Source organism: Lissotriton vulgaris, chromosome 8 (genome assembly GCF_964263255.1).
Source record: "Lissotriton vulgaris chromosome 8, aLisVul1.2, whole genome shotgun sequence".
Classification (NCBI taxonomy): Eukaryota; Metazoa; Chordata; class Amphibia; order Caudata; family Salamandridae; genus Lissotriton; species Lissotriton vulgaris.
The window spans coordinates 707,733,334-707,758,646 of record NC_141696.1 but is presented as its reverse complement, the minus strand read 5'-3'; the positions used below and the strand labels follow the sequence as shown (position 1 = coordinate 707,758,646).

The window sequence follows — 25,313 nt, the reverse complement described above, 5'->3', positions numbered from 1 at the left end:
CAGAATGGGGCATCTAGTGATTAGCACAATCAGTGTCTTTCAACCCTCACGCTAGCAATACGTAAAGGGTGTCTTGCAACCCTTACTCATCCACAAATAGGGTCTCTGTGAATAGCATCATGGGTGTATTTCAACCCTCACTCTAACAATACTTAATGCGTGTCTTCCAAATCTCACTGATCCCCAAACAGGGCATCTGTGAATAGCACAAAGGGTGTCTTTCAACCCTCACTCTTGCAGAGGGTCTCTTTCAACCCTCACCCCCAGTGCTTAATTTGTAAAATATGAAGTGCAGGTGCTCAAAAGTTTGTCAGAGGCTCCACCCACTTTTCCCAGGCTCCACCCACTTCCCCCACGGGCGCCACCCAATTATATTAGCTCCACCCACATCTTCAACCGGTACCGCTAAAAGTCAGATGTAGTCAGAACCACCCGTTAACAATGCCCTTGGCTTTCAAGCCTCCATAACCACTGTCTTAGATTCATTTAGTTTTATAGTGCCTCTCGTACCAGTGTAAGGTGTCAGAGCACTCTGCATCATTCACACACTGCATAGATACAATCCTACATGTGTAAATCAGTATATAGGGAATGTTACATATATTGCATAGATACATACAATCCTACGTGTGTAAATCAGTATATAGGGAATGTTACATACATTGCATAGATACATACAATCCTACGTGTGTAAATCAGTTGATATGGAATGTTACATCAGACAGGACTACAAGGTATAGGAGTCACATGTCATCCATGATTGTCATTGTAGGCAATATAGATTAAGAGTTGTAAGTCTGGAAAAGCGCAAATTCTGAATTTAAAACATACCAGCATTGTTAGGGGTTCTCTTCAATAAAAATCGATTTCTATCCACATTAACCCTTTTTGCAAGATTAGGATAATGAAAGATTGGCCCAAACAACATATAGCGCTAATATATAACTTGCCGTTTGCATGCAGCTCTTTGTTGACAGACTAGTTAATATTAATAGCTTGCTGTTCTATGAAAAGATGTTAACTTACAAACTGCAAGTAACAAAAGGATCTCTCCGACAGAAGCGGTAACAAACACAGTGAGATATTTTACATTATATGCATGGTAAAGGTTCTTTGCAGCAGGTATATAACCCTGTACTACCTTTCAAGCAGTCACAGCTTCATCCACTCACTGTCTTTTGGCAACGCACGCACTACAGAAATACCACAAAGGCGCAGCTTTGAATGGTTGCAGCGCAATACCCTCACTTTTCACATCACACTCCAGGGTGGCGCTTCTTTGCAGCCCTACAGATGGCAAGGTGGTTGTGAAGCTAGGAAGGAAAGCGGGAATAGGTCAGAGCCAGGGCAGTAATAACCCTTTTTCATAATCCAGGCTGCGGTCGGAGGTTTGTAAAGCCCTAGTCTGGGGGGTTTGTTGTTCCTGTTCCCCAACCCAAGAACCCACCGGCCAAAAAGCGGGATGGGTCCAGGGTGGGCGTCTGACTGTCGCCTGTGGTTATTTTAAGAGTCATGCGCATGCTTAACACATGCACTCCTGCTTGCCATACATTTTATGGCAAGCAGGAGTGCATGTGTTAAGCATGCGCATGACTCTTAAAATAAAATAATTTTATGGCATAAAATAACCACGGAGGCCTCTGCTTTGAGTGGGGGCAGCGCTGGCCTCATCTGTTTTAGTCAGATGTAAATACATTTCTTTATGAGAATAATGTCGATTTAGCAAGATTGTATTTGTAATAATGTAATGTGTTTGACAACAAGTTTAAAGTGGATATGAAAGCAAACAAATGTCTATGTAGATAAATACGAGCCATTTTTTTTAAAGCGCATATTTGGGCGTATGTACGTTTTAAGTAGAACAAGGGTCCCAATGCAAAGGCTAACCAGGGGCTTTGTTTCTCATCTCAAAGTTGCCTGTTATACAGTCAGCCCTGCCACACCCTCCTTTGGAGCAGCCTCGAGGTATGTGTAGGGTTATTGTGGTCAGCCCTTAGCCGACAGTGGTTGGGGACTTTCTTTCATCATCCCACTAGGTAAAAGGAGAACTCCCATAAGGATTCCTCATTTCCCTGCTGCTACTTTTTAACATCTACTTGCTTCAATTATTACACCATGGACACTCTCCAGAACATGTACAATGGCTGCCATCATTCAGTGAGCGAATTACTTGTAACACTGTATAAAAAATCAAAGTGAATTAATAATCGGTTGTAACTTGTGTTTGACGGACATAACCAAAGGGCGTGAGATTGAAGTGCAGACCATGAATTCTGTTATTTGCGGGGATGAACACATATGTATGCTTTAATTATCGCAAGATAAGAGTGCCAGGGCTTGGTAACGGAACACTGCCTTTCGGTCCATGCGGGTGAAATTCTTGGCTCACGCGATGCTTTTGAGTCAGTTTACATGAAACTGGTCAGAATGAGAATAACCCTGAGCTCCGGTGAATCTCCTTGAAGAGATTCAAGGATGGAAAACGAGCTACAGCAACGTTGTGCACAGGACATTGTCAGCATTTTGAGCAGGTGTTGACAAATTGTAGTGATTCAGCCGAGTTGTAGTGGGTAAGGTAAGGAGTTATGAGACTGTCCTTGGGAGAACTCAGAGAGATATTTGGAATTGGACGCAGTTCATGCTCGAGCATTGCACGGTTTTTGCTCACGCAATTCAGTCAATTTTGAGCCAGGGAAACGTGCGGAGAGTAATCAGATGTAAATACATTTCTTTATTCCCTGCATGCCTGGCCAGCAGCGCTCACCCGCGTAGACCCGGAGCCTGTGCGGGGCCCGGGTGAGGTTGGGCGGACGGGCCACGGTGCGAAGAGGGCAGAGCCTGGTGGCTCAGGCGGGAAACGGCTTTTACAACGAAGCCGTTTCCACGAAATCTTTAACCACGCATGCAGTACAACGCATGCGTGGTTACAACTAATGCCTTTACCACGCATGCCTTTACTACGATGTTTGTAGTAAAGGCATATGTGGTAAAAGTAAAAAAAAAAAAGAGGGGGCTTGGGGGGGTCTCCCCCCCAAATAAAACAACTCACCATGAGTCACGTCGGCATCAGAGTCGATTAAGAGAAATCGGTAAAAAAATGCCGTTTTTTTTAACGACGTATGACGTCACCACGCAAATAGTCGGTGAAAGGTTTATGCGTGCTAAACGAATTCCGTTGTAACGCATGCGTGGAAAAGACATGCGTTGCAACGGAATTCGTTGTATCATCATATATTCGGCTCAGGCTGGGCTTGGACAAGTGCGCGGGTTCAGGCACCGCTGCTGACCCTTCAGTCATTAGCATGAGAGTAGTACGAATGGTGAGTTGAGGTGGTTAGCAGGCAGCAAGTGAAATGATGGTTGTGTAACCTACAGCTAAAAGGCAAAAAACGCAGCCCAGGCGAGCTCCCCAAGATTGTGCGCACTGCGCAGTTACATTATGGCTGGAGTGCCGTCATTACCGTAAGGTAGAGGCCACTTTTTCCACAATTTGAGTGAGAAATGAATTGTGCACGGCACAGGTGCAGCTGGCACTGGATTAGAAGGCACTGGCAGGAAGCAGGGTGGCATTGGGGTGTGTGGAGGGGTCGGGGAGAAGAAGGCATGGCGGAGTCGGACGGACCCCATTAACCTACTGTGTGAACCGTGCTAAAGTGACAAAATCAATCCAGGGCCAGGCATCATCGCCGCTACGGTGGTAGTGAGTGACTGGTGAGCCTCAGTGCCTGTAGGCAGTGCGGGTATTCTGGGCCCCCTGGGTGTGGCAAAGCAGCGAATGCGCGCGCATTTGCATTGCAATGTGAAAATTAAATCTGCGCACGCTGCTTGCTGCGCACAGCCCCAACCAACCCCCCGCAGATTTGGTGACGAGCGAGCCTGAACCGAAACTGAAACCAGGGCTAGCCCTGTAATGTCTGATCCATCCAGGCAGCCCGGGACGGCCTGCAACTGCGCAGTCAATAGCCCCACACACTACTCCTGGCAACATGATCATGATGATCAAACTCAGGGCCCCAAAATCATGGCCGCAGCCACTCATCATCATCATCAGACCGGAAAAACCCTCACCAATCAACATATAATAAAAAGAAGTAAACCAGTAATCACGGCGGCACCTGCGGCCTGTGCCTGCCAGGCCCTGCCTCACCTGCGCCGCTTTATTAACGTTTTTAGAGGATGATTAGACCGCCGGCCTACCCTAGCAGGCCATCATGATCGGAAAAACCAACAAATAAAAAAATACTCTACATGAAATGTTATCCAGACAGTAATCACGGCACCTGCAACCTGCCAGACCCTGCCCGACCCTGCCCCCTGCTCTGCCTCACCTGCGCAGTATTATGTTTTTATAAATCATGATGCAGACAGTCCTGGATGCAGATGATTAGGCCGCCGGCCTACCCCAGGCCATGCCTCACCGCCCCTCACCTGGTGAGCTAGTCTGCAACAGTAGTAGTCAGTCTCTACGTCTACCGAGTCAGCCAACCTCAGGTCCGACCGACTCCCACTACTTTCAAAGGCGGCAGCGTAGCATTTAAGTTCAACCACCGCTACCAGTTACTTGGTGGTGAGCACGACGACAACAAGAATGATGGGGGCATGCGGGTATGCTGGGGCGTGCCGTGGCAAGTGAACGCGCGGGCATTCAATTGCAAAATCTGCGCACGCGTCACTCCCTCTGCCGCGCACAGCCCCAACTGCCAACCCCTGCAGAAGAAGAAGACCAGCCCAACTCAGTGTCCCGCCCACTAGGACCGGCAACACTGACCCACGTGACCTCGTCCGCTGGGTCCGGAAGTCTGCTGTCAGTGAAAAACACTAGACGAGTGAGGAGAAATTAAGTTGGACTCGTCACCATTAAGACAGTAAGTTGTTCAGAGTCATGACTCATCATGATCAAACAACACAACCAGTCAGTACGCGGTAACTAAGTGAAAGCAGCACACATGCACAAAGGAAATCATGTAACTGACGTGCGGACGGGGCACTCAATGCGATGCGTGACTCACTGTGTAGACCCGGCCCTGATAATTAGGTGCCGGTGCTAAGCACCAGCAAGCCCCGGCACAAATTAAGCCCTGGTTTTAGGGCTTTGGGTAGTGTTGTAGTATAGGGTCATGCTGGGGGTAGTGTTTTAGGATTTTGGGTAGTGTTGTAGTGTAGGGTCATGCAGGGGTAGTGTTTTAGGGTTTAGGGTAGTGTTGTAGTGTTTGTGTAGTGTAGGGTCATGCTGGGGTGTAGTGGTTTAGGGTTTAGGGTAGTGTTGTAGTGTTTGTGTAGTGTAGGGTCATGCTGGGGTGTAGTGGTTTAGGGTTTGGGTAGTGTTGTAGTGTAGGGTCATGCTGGGGGTAGTGTTTTAGGGTTTAGGGGGTGTAGTGGTTTAGTGTAGTATTGTAGTGTTTGTGTAGGGTCATGCTGGGGGTAGTGTTTTATGGTTTAGGGTAGTGTTGTAGTGTTTGCGTAGTGTAGGGTCATGCTGGGGTGTAGTGTGTTAGGGGTTTGGGTAGTGTTGTAGTGTAGGGTCATGCAGGGGTAGTGTTTTAGGGTTTAGGGTAGTGTTGTAGTGTTTGTGTAGTGTAGGGTCATGCTGGGTGTAGTGTTTTAGGGTTTAGGGTAGTGTTGTAGTGTTTGTGTAGTGTAGGGTCATGCTGGGGTTAGTGTTTTAGGGCTTTGGGTAGTGTTGTAGTATAGGGTCGTGCTGGGGGTAGTGTTTTAGGGTTTAGGGGGTGTAGTGGTTTAGTGTAGTATTGTAGTGTTTGTGTAGGGTCATGCTGGGGGTAGTGTTTTATGGTAGGGTAGTGTTGTAGTGTTTGCGTAGTGTAGGGTCATGCTGGGGTGTAGTGTTTTAGGGTTTTGGGTAGTGTTGTAGTGTAGGGTCATGCAGGGGTAGTGTTGTAGGGTTTAGGGTAGTGTTGTAGTGTTTGTGTAGTGTAGGGTCATGCTGGGGTGTAGTGTTTTAGGGTTTAGGGTAGTGTTGTAGTGTTTGTGTAGTGTAGGGTCATGCTGGGGTTAGTGTTTTAGGGCTTTGGGTAGTGTTGTAGTATAGGGTCATGCTGGGGGTAGTGTTTTAGGGTTTTGGGTAGTGTTGTAGTGTAGTGTTTGTGTAGTGCTGAGTTGTAGTGGTTTAGGGTTTAGGGTAGTGTTGTAGTGTTTGTGTAGTGTAGGGTCATGCTGGGGTGTAGTGGTTTAGGGTTTTGGTAGTGTTGTAATGTAGGGTCATGCTGGGGGTAGTGTTTTAGGGTTTAGGGGGTATAGTGTTTTAGTGTAGTATTGTAGTGTTTGTGTAGGGTCATGCTGGGGGTAGTGTATTAAGGTACTGTTGTAGTGTTTGTGTAGGGAAGTAAAGTGCTTTATGGTAGTGTTGGGGGGTCGTGCTGGGTAGTGTAAATGTAGAAAAAGGACTGTGTGTCAAGGGTGGGTGGTGCAGGGGTACTACATTAGAGTGTAGGGTAGTGTAGGGTAGGGTAGTGTACTTTTACTTACCTTTACAACTTTTACAACCAGTATACCTTTAACATGCATGCATTTACGTTGTAAAGGCATGCGTGCTAAAGGCATATTCGTTCTAACAAGTTTTCGTTCTTTTAATTGGCGGCCTAATAGTACATGCAGGATTATTTTTGCGGACTGATGGTATGCGGGCTGTTTGTCTGCGGGATATCGTCATATATTCCCTTGTGCCGCTTTGCGTGACCATGCAGAGAAAACTGTCCCATTGTGTTCTTTTATTTCAAGCTGTGAATTCAGGCACAAGTGTTCCAGGTATGCCAACTTTATAAATGTTTTCAGTGTGTGAGAGAAGAGGTCAGCTTCAGAGGGGCTGAGGCTTTCAAGCCATCACAACTAGGGGTGGGCAGAATTCCATGGTGTTACATAAAAACTTTTCTTGTTTCTGCGGAGTTACTGGAGCGGCTGAGTTTGATACGTCATGCTGCTCATGTTGATTTTTACAACTAGGAGTGTGTCAGTACTAACTGCACCATGCGGCGTGCTAGAGGGTATTGCTTCGACTTGAGCTGTAGCTTTTTCAACACAAGCGGTAGTGACCTGCCGTGACCACCTGCATTGAGAAATCTCACTGAGATACGGTCTAGCGCTCGGTTTTCTCGCTCAGACACGCCAACTTACCGTTGGTGAGCCACGCACAAGAAAAAACTATGCTCCACGGTAGTTGGAGAAATTTTTCCAGATCTCCACGCTCCAAGCAGGGCAGTTTACCGTCCACCTCTAGTCACAACCAGATCAGCACCTAGCTCAGAATGTTGTGGCGGCATTTCACTGGTGACCGATATGTGTCACATAGCAGCACAGTGCCAGTTGGCTGGTCTTTAGTTCTGTAAATACCTTGGGTCACTCTAGGTAACCACATTCAGAGAGATTCTCAATTGGCAAAGTGCTGTCTGCCCTAAGTCATAAAAAAATGCAAACATTCAAATTGTGAATTTTCTATCAGAAACTCAAGGGTGACAAGTATTTATAGGGAAGTTGTTTTTGATCAGACATTTTCACGTCAGCTTACACTGATCCATCTCCGTTTATTTGCTGTTTGGTGAGTTGAGGGCCATTGAAAGCATTCTATTTAGGTCTTTTGAGTTATATATTAGATGTAACTGTGTCATTTGTCCATATCACAACAAATACATTGTGTATATGAACTGCTATATCTACAAGTTTTGCTTGAAGCATTTTTTAAGACTTTGAGCATTCCATTTAGTTTTTTTTTTTGCTTTATCTATATGATATGTATGTATTTTGTATTTTTACTAAGAGCTACTCTACTGGGAGGGTGTCACATTTTATTGCCTGCGATATCCATGTGGCATACGGTTATTTTTGTAATTCAAAACGTTGATCCAACATTTTTCCTCTTTCTTGGTATTGATGTTTGCTTTTGCTTCGGTAACTTATTAGTACATTCATGTCAAAAACTTGTTAATGTATCAATCGTGTTAATATGTCTTGTTTTTTCTGTTGTTTTCCACAGTCGTCAATGAAAACAAAGGAAAGCATGCTCTGCGTAGCTACGACTGGAATTATTTGCCAAAAACTGCCATCTTTGCGATAGATGAAGATCAGGAGAGTCAGCAATCATATTCAAATCCAAACCAAAAAAATTTAGAAATGGATAGTCCAACTTATCCACAAGATCACCGGCATTTATACATGGACAACACCTATGGTACAGGGGGACTTGACCGTATACTGGCAAGACGAGATGGTCCGTTGGATGTCGAACTGCGAGGTGTAAATCAACAGCCTTCTCTCTTGATTTCAGGAGAGGAAAAAAACACAATTGCACAGGATTCTCCACGGAGTGCAAAAGTCTCCTTCATCTTTGGGGACCACAATTTGGATGCAATGAGCCCACCAACATTTGGATATGAAAGGCTAATGGATGAAAGCCCTGACATGTTAGACAAGCAATCAGTCATGTATTTAACGAATAACAGTGATATGAAGGATCTTGACATGTCAGGAGATGCAGAGAGCATCCAGTTTTCTGATAGCACAGTGTACGCAAACATGAATGATGGCAAAATATTTGGGAGTACGGAAGGGATTGAGGAGCCATTGTTGCATGACATATGTTATTCAGAAACCACTGATGATGTTGAGGAGGAAGATGAAGTGAGCTGTGAGGAAGACATCATGCTTGGAGAAATGAACCGAACAGCCATTCTCAGCATGTCCGGCTCAGTTGATGACATCATAGACTTGACTTCACTTCCTCCTCCCGAAGGGAATGAGAATGAAGATGACTTATTGCTGCATTCCTTGAACATGGCGATTGCAGCTCCTCCACCCGGCTTCAGAGATAGTTCGGATGAGGAAGACTTTCAGAACCAGCATCCTCAGTACAAAGAAGATTCAGAGCCAGCTAGCCATCTACCAAGTGATATTCCAGTGTCAATCATAGATGCCATCCCAACAAATTCCGAGGGGAAGTGTCAGAAGGGACTGGATGATGCAGTGGTCTCCACACTTCAGGCTCTTGAAGCACTGGCCGCGTCTGAGGATCACCAAACAGATGACAGCTCAGGTTCTTTCTCCATAGTTACCTTTATTGATTGACAATTTTGCCATCCCATTCCCATGAATTATTTATCCCTGGACACATTCCATTGCCTTGTTTTTACCATCATTCATAAACCCATTCCCATATCATATGATGGAACAACTATATTTTTATATTTTGTAGTTCATCGTTTGAGAACAAATGTGCAATGAATGCACACTGTTCTAGAATCATTTTTTGTTTATTGAGCCCATTGTGTTAAATGTATTAAAGTGCCTCAGATGCATTCATTAATGACCTGTTATTTTTTGTGGCATACAGGTGTAGCAATCTTGCGAGCATATAGCCCTGAGTCGTCTTCAGATTCTGGCAATGAAACAAACTCTTCTGAAATGACAGAGAGCTCTGAATTAGCTGCAGCCCAGAGACAGTCTGAAAGTTCCTCACACATGTTTTTAGCCACCAGTGAAGGGTATCAACCCCTGTTAGATGACAAGACAGAGTTTGCCATCTCTAAGTCTCAACCTAGAGGTCCATCCATGAAATCAACGCAGTCTGCACCAAGTCGGCAAGCTGCGGAGCCTCAATCGAAAGTTGTGCCTTCAAACCAGATTCTTCATTCGGATAACATGGAGATGGAGCCAGAGACAATGGAAACAAAATCTGTCACAGAGTACTTCAGCAAACTGCACATGGGATCTTTGGTGTACTCTAAAAGAAAAGGCAAAGCACCGGATGGGGAAATGAAAACAGCCTTTGACGTTAATGTTGCTATCAAAAGTAAAGCAGAGGCTGGAGAAGATTCCAAATCTAACTGTGGTACACTCTCTTTAAGAGACAGTCAGCGCAGGAGCACCTTTAGCTTAGAGAGAACTGCCTTTCGCAAGGAAAGCCAAAGATGGCATGCGGCTAATGAATGTGTGGCCATAGAGAGACCTGGACCAGAGACGATGAATGGGAAGGCGTTCCCAAGAGGACCTGGTCTTGGGAGCTCAGAGACTGAGAGTGGGCAGGACCTGGACCCTGAAGGCCACAATAAGAGTGCTTCAGGTATCGGCCAAGAGGAATGTTTTCTAACAGACACAACCTACATGTCTTCAGCCAAAGACCTACATGATTCTCAAGATGTGGGACTGTTTTCTGTTTCCGAACATCCCTTGAAATTTGCAGAAACGGAGCAAAGCATGGTTAGATTTTGTGATTACCACTTGACCAAGCGGATGTCGTCGCTCCAAAGTGAAGGTCACTTTTCAATGCAGAGCTCTCAGTGCTCTTCAGTGGATGCTGGATGCAGCACTGGCAGCAGCACCTGTGCAACCCCAGTTGATTCTCCCCTTTGTACATCCGATGCTAAGCACATTCTCTCTGATTCATCAGCGAAAGGCATTAGTTGCATCTCTATAGATGAAAGAGCAGCAATTCTTCCAAGCCATGGTGCGACGTACAAGGAAGTTCATCAGCAAGCGGAAGGGACCTGCCACAGTATGACTGTGCCTGGTATGCATGCGCCATCCAACGCTGAACCATTGTTTGGTACACTAAGAGATGGCTGCCACAGAGTCTCCAAAATGAAAGAAACTACAGGTACGGAAATAGAGAATCAATTTGAAAGACAAACATATTGTGTATGAAATAGCAGAACCAAGTAAAACACTATCAGCAACTACTGTACTGGGGGTGTCAGTTATTCTTTTTAGGAAAATTATATCTCCAGTTGTAAAGCGGCAATAGGCAATTACAGATTCACATCATAAAGTCTCAAAATAGGTCCGATTAATTTTCCTGTCTGTGTTGTGCACAATACTGTAGTGCAATTGTACCCATAAAATATTCACAAAGGCACCTGAAAACTCTCAAATTATCATATTACAAATAAACAGGGTAGAGTAGCACAAAAAATCCACAGAATATTTGACACCCCTATACAGTACATTCTGCTTACCAAGATTTTTGTTTCAAAATGTACTTAGGCATAATCTCACACACCAGTTCAAGGCTTTTTTTGGAAGCCCTTTACACAACGATATATGAACCTTATTGAATGTATTAAATTATTTGAAGTTGTGTATGGTCCGAAAAAATATCTCCTCAGAGATTCTTCAGAGATGTTCATTATGCAAATATACACGTAGCTTAGTGAGATGGAAGAAGGACTGAGTGCAGTTTATAAACCGCCTGCCATCGGCTCCTATAGCTTTTCATGCCGAATGTATTATCTACCTTGTGACCCTTGTTAAGACCAGTGTTTTAAGTGACCTGGGACTTGCCAGTGCTTCATTTTTGCCCTCACCATCAGGGGGGGAAAATAAATCTTATCTCTGCAGCAGGACTGATCCAGCATGCCAATCAGGGATCGATAAACAATAATAACACAAAACAATGGCCCATACTCATTCACCCAAACAAGAATCCCTGTTGCACTGTATAAGTTTGAAATCAGTTGTCCGTAATACAGACTTGTATCTGACTCACTAAATACATAATTGAACCTGTATATCAACTCTCTTTCCTTTGGTCGATGGACCTAAAGTTGAGAAGTTGACGGCAATAATTAGTACAGTGTTTATCGAGAAATATTGTGAAGATAAAAGATAAAATGCTTATCATGTACAGGGTTACAAGGCAAACAAAGTATAATTCACAGTGAGAAAGAACATTAGCAATGCAAACAGCGTCAAACTCATACCAGATTAACAAAAATGCAAATGAAGGAGTGGATAGGCATAAAGACAAAAGGTTCAGGGACAAAATACATTTGCAACTAATTATGTGAAGTACGGATCATTTAGCTATACTAACCCAAGAGATTCAGAGAAATACCCCCACCCCTGGCCACGGGGATAGCGGCGGTCCCCTGAGATAGAGTCAGGGAACAAAGATTAATCGGAGTACTGGATTCAGGACAGGAACAGGAAAACAGGTAGGCCTATATCAGCAAACTGACGGACAGAGCCGATCTCCCACTAGCTCTGGGCAACACCTACCAAACCACACCCCCCAGGGCACCACAATTATAACCTAAAAAGCCTACATGTCCAACCGTCAGTTGTTGAAACATTTTCAGAAACTCAGTCTCTCATTGGCTAATTTAGGGGGTGTTCTATCACACCACCATGCCGAGCACATGAGGTCGGATCCTGAGTGGTGGCGGGGGAGGAGTACTGTGGGAAGGGTGCGACCTACTGATGCCAACAGGAGGACCTCTGACGGAAGGAGACTTCAGTTCCTGAGGCCAAAGTGAAAGTGAACTTGGAACAACATATTTATGCCGGAGTCCTGACTCTTTCTAGCAGACTGGAAGCTGTTGAGAGGTGGGCTGTTGAGAAATAACATAAATCGGGAAAACTATTTACCTTGCTGGTGATTTTAGTTATCAAATAGAGCAATCATCGAATAAGTTACATATCATGACTTGCAGGTTGCATAATATGATATAGGCGATGCAGCAGTCATCATGCATAGTTCACTCCAGATAGAAGCACCATAGTTTAATTTAAAGTGGAATAGGTACAGTTCTAACCGCGCACTTATAACAGATCACAGAACTCAGAAGCGCATATCTGTGGAGGACTGTGCTTACTGATTTGCTAACTACCTTTCTGCCTAAAGTTTTTCTGACTGTTAAGGTTGAAGAAAGTGCATTTGCCTGAGGGGCAAGAATCTAACTTTTTTAACCTTTTTAGTAGCAGGTCTTCCCAAAAATTCATTTCGATTCAACAGTTCTAGATAAAACTACGTATGATTCCAAAATGGATTATACAGGTACTTACCAATGGGCAAAACATAAAATATACATGCTATTCCATTTTTATATGTTACGTGTCACCTTGACCTCCAGGCCCTTAGGGGCAGATTTATGTTGTGTATGCGCCACGTTTGCGTCACGCAACTGTGGCGTAAACGTGGCGCATCCCTACGACCGATTTACAACGTGACGCATCTAGGCAGATGCGTCACGTTGTAAAGCCCTGCGCCGCTTGTGGGCGTTCCAGCGCAGGGTGGGCGTTCCGGGGCAGGTGCGCCTCGCAAAAGTGGCTGAGTGAAATCTATGAGATTTCACTCAGTCACTTTTAGGCCAATGCTGCATCAAAACCCTGCGCCTGCTTGAAGCAGGCGTAAGGCTTGACACAGCATTGGTCAGATAGGGCACCCCCGAGCCTTGCTGGAGCTGCGTCGCGCTTGCGACACAACTCCAGCAATGCGTCACTTTTACGGCACAGATGCGTGACGCATCTGTGCCGTTTTTGCCCCATGGTGCGCCGCATCATAAATGCGGCGCACCATGGGTGGCGCAGCTGTGGCGCACTGTGGCGCATGTTAACTGGCGCATCCCTCGGGATGCGCCAGTTAACATAAATCTGCCCCTTGGTTTTCAAGGACTGCCAGGATCCACATAAAGGAAGTTTAAACACATGGTGAGAAATTTAAATTTGTCTCCAGGGCTTTTTTAAAAAGTAGCAAAATGCTTTGCAGGGGCTTCTGCAGTCATGCACTGGGATTTTTTTCTATATTTACAAACGTAATTAAAATGGTAAACCCCATGTAAAGAACAAAAGGCCAGTCTTGTTTTCCTAATAGTGGTGAAACTGTGCTAGAGAAATAAGGTATCATATTTACTCAGAGGAGTATCAGAGCAGTGGTAAAATACATGCCCTAGACCTCCTGGTCGTTCAAAACTAAGCTTTAGAAAAGCAAACGAGTTTTGGGATTTACATGAGGCTGATTTTATCTCTACACTCTCATTTCCTCAGTTTGTATCCCAGAGTCTTTAAGAAACTTGTGGGTGATCACTCCACAATAAGCCTGGAGAGACCATCTGAATATGTGACTGACAGGTTTTTGCTCTACTATGTGGTTTAAGTCTTATAGAGATATTGGCCAACTAAAAAACGTTTGATAGTTTACATTCATTCAAGGACCGGGTTAGATTTTGAAATTTAAATTATGTCGTCGTAATTCACACAGTATCAGGAATTTCACATCTACCTTGTTACATGAAATACTAGAAATTACGCCAATATGCCACGTCATGCAATTACATGCTGTTCATTATAAAATGTTACCACGAATGTGAAAGTATAAAGCTAATGGGCAGAGCGTGAGCGGCTGTCGCTTGCTCAACTTGTGATTTTGCTGAATTTTTTACAGTTAAATGGGTCTTAGTATAAAAAAAATTCACACTAAAAAAAGTGCTAAATACCGGATTTGCATTTGATGCAAATACATGTAATTTCCCATAATTGTCATGACATTGTGTTTAATGACGCAAAAGCAAATTACGTAAAATTCATCCACCCCTTTCAGTGACCAAATTATGTTGCAACTTGGAGGTTTGTTTTTGAAAAAATAAAAACTTTGCAATAAACATGATGGCTGCTCAGCAAAGCTGCAGCACCTTAAGAGAAACCACGGCTGAAAGCAGAGAGAACTCAGTCTGATTCCTAAATATGGAGATTGGTCATCCACAATGGCAGCAGAGTAAATCTCTTTCTTTTCTTGGTGGCCTAATAGACCGGCCGCCAGACTTTCAATAAAGCCCATCATTTTCACTCCGATAGAATCAAGCCATGCTGTAAAATGTTTGCACATTTTTTCATTGAGAATTTCTACACAGAATGGCAACTTTATCCAGAATGTATTTGTTCAAGTCAAACTTTTGCAGACCTTTCCTAACCAAAGTAACCTTGCATAAGAAAAGTCAAAATACCAAAAACACTCCAAGTTTATTCGAATGAAAATGCTACCATAAAATTGATTGTAATTTCCAACCATTTCAATCAGAATTAGTATCCATGATGTCCCCGTGCTAGAAAAATAAATACCAAAAAGTCACAAATACAAATCTTTTACAACAAGGGGTGGTGAGGGACAGAGTCTCTGAATTAAGCAGAAAGCTCTCACCCAGTCAAGAGATCAGGGTTAGATCCAACACCGTTTTTTAGCTCACTGCACCATCCCAGTTTCAGAACCTGGCTGTATGCAAATTAGTCTGTTCCTGGTTTGGTAGTTTAGTCTGCCCTGTTCCCATGATGCACTGGGCCAGGGACAGACTGATTTGCATATAGCCAGGTTCTGAGCTGGGATGGGGCAGTGAGATAAATAACGGTGATGGATCAAGCCCTGATCTTTGGACTGGGTAAGAGTGGTCTGCTTAATTCAGACACTCTGTTCATCACCACCCCCTTTTCTGAACAAATACAAATCAGCAATAAAGAAAAAACACACATTTGTGAATTCATCTCTCATGACAAAAAATGCATTACGTAGGGCACTAGCTGATTTCTGCAAAATATAGTTTGTGTCGAACCATCTTTAGTATCAAATAAGTAAATACGTAACAAGGTAAGAGAGTGGTGAAAGAATGGCTGAACTGCTAAATTTTCAAAGGAATAGTCAAGAGAGGTGAAACCAAAGCTCTCCTTCAGGTCCTTTTGATTCACCTTTAAATAGGGTGAGCTAAAAATATATTATTAGGGTGGTGGCTCGTATGCAAATACAAAAAAATCACAAAGTTAAAGGAATAAAGAATATAAGGTCCATACCAATTTGATAAGAATTTAAAAAGATAATAGCTACATTCAAGACACATTATGGGGAATATGGTATGAGAAAATAGGAAAATATAGTGTTAACCCTTTTTAATTCAAGCTAATAGAAGCAACCATTATCACTGAAGTGTATGGAAAGCAGGGTTATAATGTAGGAAAAAATACTAAACGGAAGACATCTGATAATCTAGTCATTTTAGCTGGTGAATTCGAGCACATTGAAGAGTAGCACTTGAGAGTCTACCCTACTGAAGAAGGTTACATTTGGGCTTTGACATTTTAATGAAGCCCAAATTATTGTTATCTTAAGGATGTGACTAATAAAAGCCTTGCAAGGTTGAAATAGTCAGACCCAGAGCTAATGGTGGCTTGTTTATGTGAAGATGACAAATGTCTAAATGGGGAAAGGCACTTGAAAAGACTGAAGTCTTTGCATTTTGTCTGGACTGATTTCAGACATTTGTCTGGTTTTCAGCTTAGGTTTTCGAAACATTTTAATACCCTTGGTCGGTAGGGCTGTGTAGTGATATTGTGTGATCTTTGGATATCAAGGAAAATTATCAGTGTACATATTGCTGATATTTAATGTCATACTTAACCATGACTGTTCAGGTTAGTGCCATTTACCTGAATCTCAGAACAAAATTGAGTATGTAACAACGTCTCTCTTATTTCTCTTGTTTGCTACTTAGACACAATCTCTTAGCAAACAGTTTATGGATTTGTCAGACCCTGTCCATTGGGCATGGGGAAAGTAAGGACTACTAGGCATCAATCAATCATTTGGATTTGTAGAGTGCAGCTAATCACCTGTGAGGGTATCCAGATGCTAGGATCCTGCTGTGATTAGTCAAAGAGCCAGTTCTTGAGTCCCTATCTGAATTTCCATGAGGGAAGGTGCTGTGTGGAGGCGGAGGGGAAGTCGTCCAGGATTTGGCAGCTAGGTAGGAGAAGGAGAACCCTCGGCTGTGGCTCTGATGGATGCGTGGAATGTGAGCGAGGGAGGCGGAGCACAGGTGTCTGAGGCTTGGTGGTAATTCAGGCGGTGGTTGATGCTTGTTGGTCCTTGGTCCTTGGAGGGCCTTGTAGGCATGTATCGACATCTTGAATTGCCATTTTTTCTGGACTGGAAGCCAGTGGAGGTTCCTGAAGTGGGGGGTGATGTAGGTTTATTTGAGGAAGTTGAGAATGAGTTTGGCAGTCGAGTTGTGTATTGTCTCAAGTCTCTTCAGGGGTTGGGTGGTGTTTCCTGCATAGAACGTGTTGCTGTAGTCCAGTCTGCTGGTGACTAGGACTTGGGTGACATTTTTCCTGGTTTCGACGGAGAGCCATGCGAAGATCTTTCAGAGCATGTGAAGGTTATGGAAGCAAACGGAGGTGACTATGTTGATCTGGCGTTTCATGGTGAGTTTGCTATTCAGGGTGATGCCAAGGTTGAGGGTGTGGTCTGTTAACGTAGGTGTGGGTCTGAGGTCAGAATGCCACCAGGTATTGTTCCATGGAGAGGTGTTGTTTACAAAGATCAGCACTTCTGTCTTGTCTGTGTTGAGCTTCAGACTGTTGGTCTTCATCCATTCAGAGATGCTCATTATGCAGTTGTGGAAGTTGGAGCTGGGATTGTAGGAGTCGAGAGGATAAGCTGGGTGTCATCTGCATAGGAAATTATGTTGAGGTCATAAGTTCTGATGATGTTGACCAGGAGCGTAATGTAGGTGTTGAACAGGGTGGGGCTAAGGGATGAACATTGCGGGATGCTGCAGATGATGCTCTTGCATTCAGACATGAAAGCTGTTAAGAAGATTATCTAGGGTTGTCCTGTGAGGAAGAAGAAATCCATTTGAGGGCATCTCCCTAGATCTCAATGTGGCAAAGTCTCTTGATAAGGCTGCAATGGTATACAGTGTTGAACGCTGCTGAGAAGTCGAGAATGATCTGAGCCGCTATGTTTTCCCGGTCGAGGAGGTTGCTGATGTCATCGGTGGCATCTATCAGCGCGGTCTCAGTGCTGTGGTTGTTGCAGAAGAGGTCTAGGAGGTGTTCAGCAGGTGTTCGATGAGTTGTCGGTTGATGGCCTTCTCGAGTACTTTGGCAGAGAAGAGGAGCAGCGAGATGAGGCAGTAATTCTTGAGATCGTTGGGGATGGTGGAGGGTTTCTTGAGGAGGGATCTGACCTCTGCACATATCCATTGATCTGGGTAGGTGGCCATTATCATGGATGCGTTGAGAATGGAGGTGAGTTTGCAACAGATTTTCTGGCTTCTGAGGTTAAAAAGTGGTGGGGGAAGGGGGCCGTAGGTGCTCCAGAGTCAATGGAGTTAATGATGTCTGAGGGGAGCTGTGTGGTGAGGTGTTCCCATGCAGTGAGGGGAAGGTTGTGCATGGTGTCAGTAGGCTTGAGGAGGCTGTGTTGGTCTGTGGGTTGGAGTTCAAAGTTACAGTAGATGATGGAATTCTTGTTTTGGAAGTAGTCCGCCAGGGTGTCGCAGAGATCCTAGGAAGGGGGAGATCGTGTTCTCAGTGGCTGACTGACAGGAGAACTCTCTGACAATGTTGAAGAGTTCCTTGTTGAGTTGTAGCCGGCTGTGAGGCGGTCTACCATTGCCACAATTTTTTGTTTGTTTCAGGCATTGATGGTATATGTTGAGGGCTGATTTGAAGGTGGCTCATTCTGTGGGATCTCTGCTGGTGCACCATTGTATCTCTAGACATTTGCAGTTGTGTTTCGAGACCAAGAGTTTTGGTGTGTACCAGTTTGCTTGTTTGGTGGATCTACTGGTCTTGGAGGACTGATGGGGGCAACTCTGTCAACGCATTTGGTGATCCAGGTGGAGAGGTTCTCGGCAGTCGGATTGAGGTTGGTCGCGGGGTTGGGATGTGTGGTGTTGAGAACATCCGTTCATTGTGTCACTGTCACCTTGATCCAGCTGAGGTGGGATGAGCTTGATGTCCTGGTAGTGGTGCAAGGTGCTCCTGCGATGGTAAAGTGGACGATGGCATGGTTGGCCCAGGTGAGCTTGGTGACATGGCTGTACTTGACTCTGTCCCTGGCAGTGAAGACTGGGTACAGAGTGTGTCCTGCACTGTGACTGGGGTCAGTGACCATTTGGATGAGGCCGATATTGCTCATGCTTTCCAGGAGGTTGGTGGTGTTGAAGTCTTTGAGGTCGTCGGGGTGTAAGTTGAGGTCACAGAGGAAGATGTAGTGTTTGGAGTTGATGGCGGTTGGGGCAATGAATTTGAGTATGGCACTGCAGAAGCCGAGGCATAGGCCAGTGGGTCTGTATGCGAGGGTACCTCTAATGGTTGTTCTGTTGTCAGTTTGGAGTTGGAAGTTGTGGTGCTCCTTGATCAGTGTTGTGTGGTGGGATCTTCAGTGGTGATGCAGTGGATGGTTTCTCTCTGTATGATGGTCATACCTCCTCCATGTTTGTTGGTGTGGTCCCGATATATCATTTTGTATCCTTTGGGCATTGTGGTGACAATGTCAGGGGTGGTGGTGGGGGTTGAGGCAGGTCTCAGTAATGAGACAGCGTCAAGCATTAGGTTGGTGATGGTGTTCCAGATTTCAGTGGCTTGTTTGCAGAGTGATCGGCGTTGAGTAGGAGGTAGTGGATTGGTATCCAAGGCGCTCAAATTCAGTGAGATGGGTGTTGTGAACGGTTCAGTGCGGGTGGGCTATCCTGAGGTGCAGGCAAAGAGGCAGTGGCAGCAGGTGATAGGTCCGAATGTTGAGCGAGGCGATGAGAGTCAGCAGCTGTTGTTGCCGCATCCCGGGTCCAGGGCTCTGAGTTCTGCAGAGGAATCTGTGGGTGTTCAGAGGGCCAGGGTTCCAGGTGTGGGTGGGTGCAGATGGGCTTGCCTTTGGCGCACTTCCACTGCGCTGCGGCCTCCATTAAGTAGGTCCAGGGAGGGGCACGGGGAGGTGGAATTGGTGGGAAAAACAGAAACTTAAGCAGCAAGGCGCGCTTTTCACAAATAGCAATAACAATAAAAAAAGGCACTGAGACAAATTGAACAAAAAGCACAGGTCACAATGGTAACAGACAGGAGATAACTTAACTAAAACGCACAAAATAAGCAATAATGATCAGCACTGTATTAACAGGTACAGATAACAGTAAAAGGGAAACATGGGGTAAAACAGAGAAGGACAGTGAGAGCAACAGATGCACAGTGCTAAGGCAGCGAGGTGATGCTGGCACAAGGCCATGACATCACTCATAGGAGTTAGAGTCATTCGCCTCTTATGTCCTGGGGTCCTTTTTGCTATGGCTTTGCAAACTGGGCAAAGTACAAGTCATTCTGCAGTAGACTAGCATTACAAGTGGTCATAGACTTTTCAGGGTTTGGATGCTCAAGTTTAGGGTTCAGCAATGTAACAACGACTCAATAAAAAAAATGTCCAGTCCTTTGCTTATCCTTATGGAAAGAAAAGCATTCATTTTGAAACGCACTGGAGCATAATACTACACACTACTCAAACAGGATGTAATTTAGTGTCTCTGGGTGCTATTCAGGCAGAGCTACACCTCTGCCCACTTTCTCCATTCCTTCCCCTGATCCACTGTCTCTCTCTCCCCTATGTGAGACACAGTAGGTAATAAGGTAGTAGCACTATTAAAGCTGAGGTGCAGTCTCTATCACTTCTAAATAGGTGCACAGCCTGTTGGGAAGGGTGTCATCCAATCTTCATGCCCAAAGGCTATTACAATGGACCAAAGGGTCTTGAAAATTGTACAAAAAGTGATAAGCTCTTTCTTTCAAGCAGAAGCCTCTTCAGTTTCCTGCCTCATTCCCTTAAATTGGAAGACCACACACCCATTCTCCAGAAAGAGTTGGCACCACTTCTGCAGAAAGGAAAGTTTAAGTTGGACTCAGAGAAGGAAACTGGGCAGATATGCTACTCATTATATTTCCTAGTTCTTTAAAAAAAACAGAATGGAGGGCTTTGTCCAATCTTGGACCTCAGGGTCTGGTACTTTTTTACCTGCCTAAGCAGAACTTCAAGATGCGCTCTCTGGCTCACATGCTTTTGGCACTAGAATAAAAAGACTGGATGTTATCCTTCGACTTGCAGGGCACACATTTTCACATACTGATCATGTAGTCACACAGGAGGTATGTGTGGTTCATGGTTGGCTTCACTCACTACCAGTTCAAACTAACATTGACGCCAAGTTTCTTCATCATTGTGACGGTGGTGGTTCAGGCACATCTGCACAGGTCGGGGATCTCAGTGTTTCCATACCTGGATGATTGGCTACTCAAGACAGCCCTAATGTAGATGTGTTCGACCACCTGAACACCACAGCATCTCTGCTGTTTAACTTGCCATTCTCCATCAATCTACATAAATCAACTGAAGCCCTCCTAGCTCATTCTGTTAATTGTGACAGTATTGGACACAACATACCTCTGTGTTTTCCTCCTGCCCAGAATATCCAAGACATTTAGTATCTGTGGCAGCTTGATTTCCAGTCTTTAAATTTCTCCATCTGTTAGGTTGATGGCATTCTTTACTCTGCTGGTCATTCCTGCACATCGGCACATGAGGGCTCTTCAGCGGGGCCTCTGTCTGTAGTAGATCCAGCATGGGGCAATTTGATGGATATCATCAAGATCCCCTAAAAATTGCGCTGGATCTTCTTTGGTGGGCAGGAGATGAGAATCTGACACAAGGGAAGTCATTTTACCCACCATCAACCTTCGCTACAGTAGAAACAGATGCCTTCGTCTTAGAGTCGAGTGTGCATCAGAAGGAACTGGACGGCCAGGCAGGAAACTGGGACAAGAGAGAATAGGTCTTATGCTTCTTTGTCACAACTGCTACAACGAAAATTGTTGTCATAGCTTGGCCTATTTGTAGAGGAAATAAATAACCTCTCTGTTCTGCTTTCAAACCTTCAACATACAAGCATTTACCTAAGCTGGCAAACTCCTACTTTTGCTGTAGCTTCACATGCTCTAAATTGTCTGGCTTGATCCTTTTGGAAGAGGCCAGTTCCTCTGGCTTTAGAAGAGGGTTTAGAGAGAATGATAGTCTCATTCTTGTTAAAATTATATTGGGCCTTCTCCTAAGCATTCTCGTTTTAAAGGTGTGCATATACTGACAATTCCCTTGGTTCTTCTCATGTTCTGTTTTTTTAAGCTCAGAAGCATGACAGAGGCAATCCCTTTGCAAGGGTCGCTGAGTGCTGGGAACCTTAATCCTACCAAAGAGGCCAAATCCAGGTGCGGCTGGCACTGGTAAGAGCATTGGGGCGGGGCAGGGGGACTTGACAGACAACTGGATAGGTAAGTAAAATTAAATGAAAAAATAAATAAAACCACTTACCTTGCGATCACCTTTTTATTTAATTTTACTTATCCTGTCATCTGCCAACTCACAACTGCCCTGCCTCACCGTTCTTACCTGTGCCTGCCGCCCCAGGCCAAATCAACCTTGATCTTTGAGAGAAAAAACAATTAGTGCTACTAACCACTTGTGAAAATATTTCTACATTACTAATACAAATAACTGACACTTATATCCTGTTTGTAATTCAACCAACAATTAAAAAAATCCCACTAATACATGTTATAGCTAGACCTGCACTACACTCTCACATAAAAACACCCTAGAGATGTGAAATCAATTACTTCCTTTAGGTATTCTTGGCTCATTCTTAGGTGGGATGAACTAAACTCAAGATAGAGGCCCTGAACATTGGATTTCAGACCAATACTCCTAACACGATTATAACTAAGGGGCTGATTTTCGATATTCTGGCACCACAAGTGTCCCTTACTCTTTGGGAGCAGGACACTGGGGAGACGTGGAGGGCTTTTAGTGTAAAATTGATGTGGTTTATATGGTTGTCTTCTATGGACATGCCACTGCCAAAATTAGTGAGGAACTTACTTGCCTAATTTTTGCAGTCAATTTGAAACCTTTTTCAGTGGTGTCACCACTGCTCAGTAGTGGGCCTGACAGGAGAGTCAGTGCAAGCTCAATCTTCTAATAGAGCTCCCTGTAATAGTTCAAGAAATGTAGATAGGACTGACATGATTCCCATTATTTTATGATTCCCCTCTCTGAAACATGTGCTTTGTCCACATAACTGTAAATGTATACAAGAGAACATGAATGCTTAATTATTCTCTCTGTTTTTCTACTACCCCTAGTGTAGCTTTCACAGAGCCGGTGAAGGGAAGACAAGGAGGCATGCCTTCAGCTTTTTCTATGCTTCATGAAGCTGATATCATCTCATCGCCCAGCGTTTGCACAGAATCACAGGTGCCAATTCAAAATCAAAACCCTTACGTCTGCCCCCAGATGAAGCAGATGTGTGCAACCGTTTCTAGTCTACAGCAAAGCACCCTGACTGGGGGCAGTCTTCGGAGGCAAAAGAGCCGTAAAATGCTGAGACGCAGCAGCAGCAGTGTTGGCCCTGGTTCCACCGGATTCGACACTGACACAGAGAGAAAAAAGATGGCAATAAGTCTGAAATGTCTGGACGTCACAGAGGCAGACTCCTCCACATTTGAAAAGAGAACGGAACTCCCACTGGGTAAGAAAATATCCAAGAGCTATTCTCAAGGTTCTATGAATTCTAGTTGTGAAAGCAGCAAAGAAAGCAAAAGATCTTCGCTTTGTAGCCCAGTGTCAAAGGAGTCTAAGCAGTTTCGTACATTGCCATTGCGAAAGCCGGATGCCAGTAACTGGAGGTGCCGCGGTCCCTTTAGTTATTGTTTTCTTAAAACAGCAAACAACTGTGATGACGACGAGGATGAGGAAGACAACAATGGTGAAATCAAGCAACTGTCATGCCTATATCTGCAAGAGGTGCCACTTGAATTGCCCATACCAGCCAGTCTGCCGAACTCCACTGACCAAGAAAGTAGAGTCATGGAGTCTGATGAAGCTGACATGCATATCCCCCACTGTGAAAATGAACCTGGGGATGTGGCTAAGAGAATGGAATCCAGTGTCAATAGCATGAACTCTGATTGGAGAATTTCAAGGATACATGTACTAAAGGAAACCACGTATGTGATGGCAGATGGATTCCTCGCAGCTCAAAAAGACGCTCATGAGCTACTTGGTCTAATAAGATCAAGTGTGGGTCAGCAGGATCACGTATGCCTGGAAACACATGACTTGAAACTTTCTCAATACAAGCAACTGTTGTCTACAGAATCAAGACAGTTGGGAAGTGCCTGCAGGAAAATGGCCATGGCTGAAAAAAGCCCACAGGAAATGTTCTTAGCTATGACTTCCAGCTTTCAGCTACTTTGTTGCTTGACAGAGGCCTGCATGCGTTTAGTTAAAGCAATGAGCTCTGAAAAGCAGCAGCAGGAAATTGTTGCTAAGATAGACGAAGTTGTCATGAACTACATATGTTTGCTGAAAGCAGCGGAAACTGCATCAGGAAAGATTCTGAGTGATCCCAGTGTTAAACTCTTGGCCCGCCAGTCAACTAACATGGTTGCCATTGTAAACACTCTGCCTCGGTCACTGAAGACGGCCCTTAAAAAGTGAACTAGGAAATTAACTGTATTATCTACCTTTGCAAAGCCATACTTTATCCTTTTAATGACGCTAGTACATCAACTAACTGCAACAACTACTTTTATTCTCCCTATTTCTCGCACATCTTGCTCTGTGCCTTTTCTTCTCTCCTCACTCCATTTCTTTCTGATTTTTTCTGCCTCTACCTCTTTCTTGTCTGCATCTTTTTTTCTGCTGCTGCTTCCTGTATATTTTATTGTATATATGAAAATGAAATTTGCAAATGAAACAACAAGCTTTCTGTTGCTGGCCACTAATATTAGTTCTAACCAGGTATACTCTATTCTAAAGTGGCAAAATGCAACAGGAGAGAGGCTGGTGTTATTTTTCATATAGTGTAGCCTACCGGCAAATTATAACTTTTCCAGACTGTACAGAGCTTTACTGCTCTTCTCTTTTTTCCTCTTTGCTCATGTTTAGATATATTAAATGAACTTATAGTGTATATAAATACAGTATTTAATATTTTAAATTATAATTTTTAAGCACTGGTAATAGCGAAATACATTCACTGTAAAATTGGAGCGGCTAAAGAGGCGTATTAGAAATATATATATATATAAAATAAATTGAATCTTTTATTAAATATACTTGCCTGCCACGTTTTCTTTTTGAAAACATGTATGTTTATCGTCTGCAGTAAAAAATTGATTTCATGCAAGTTAAAATTATTTAATATAAATGTTGTTTAGCGTTGCAATGCCTTATATTTGATTTGCTGTTGGGTGGTTTCAGAGAAATCTTCATATTAGGTATTACACCTTTGTGCCAGAAACTCCCAGAAAAAAATGAAATGCAATCATTATTCTACTCAAACGTCTTACTAAAGATTTTGTGCATATACAAACTGTATTGTTTATATTGCAGGAAATGTTTTACTTCAAATATTAGCAATGCCCGTTTTATGGGCCACACCAAATAATACAACTATTAAGAACAATGACAAAAGGCACCACAAAATTACATTTGGAAACTTTTGTTGAGCTATTCAAAAGATAAAGTGAAGGGACTGGTCGCCACATGTGCAAACAACATGAAGGCCACCCATCAAAGCCTCCAACGATGATAAGAAAAGGAAAACTGAACTTTACCTAGTAACACCAGAAACATAAATGAGGCAGCATCAGAATCAGCCAAACGACAGCTCCTCTCCGTACTGATGCACGAAACCATCCTGTGAAAATGTAGGTGGGAAGCA

General features: G+C 44.0%; 1 protein-coding gene across 1 annotated transcript in view; it reads left to right on the top strand.

Moving 5' to 3' along the window:
• FRMPD4 (FERM and PDZ domain containing 4) overlaps nt 1–24,642 on the top strand; it is a 1,562,866-nt gene extending 1,538,224 nt beyond the window's left edge. The window contains exons 15-17 of the mRNA XM_086934577.1: nt 7,985–9,040; nt 9,338–10,600; nt 22,734–24,642. Of these exons, the coding sequence (XP_086790703.1) occupies nt 7,985–9,040; nt 9,338–10,600; nt 22,734–24,085 (3,671 nt within the window). The 3' untranslated portion in view covers nt 24,086–24,642. The remainder of the gene's footprint in view (nt 1–7,984; nt 9,041–9,337; nt 10,601–22,733) is intronic.
• Nucleotides 24,643–25,313: the final 671 nt, after the last annotated feature.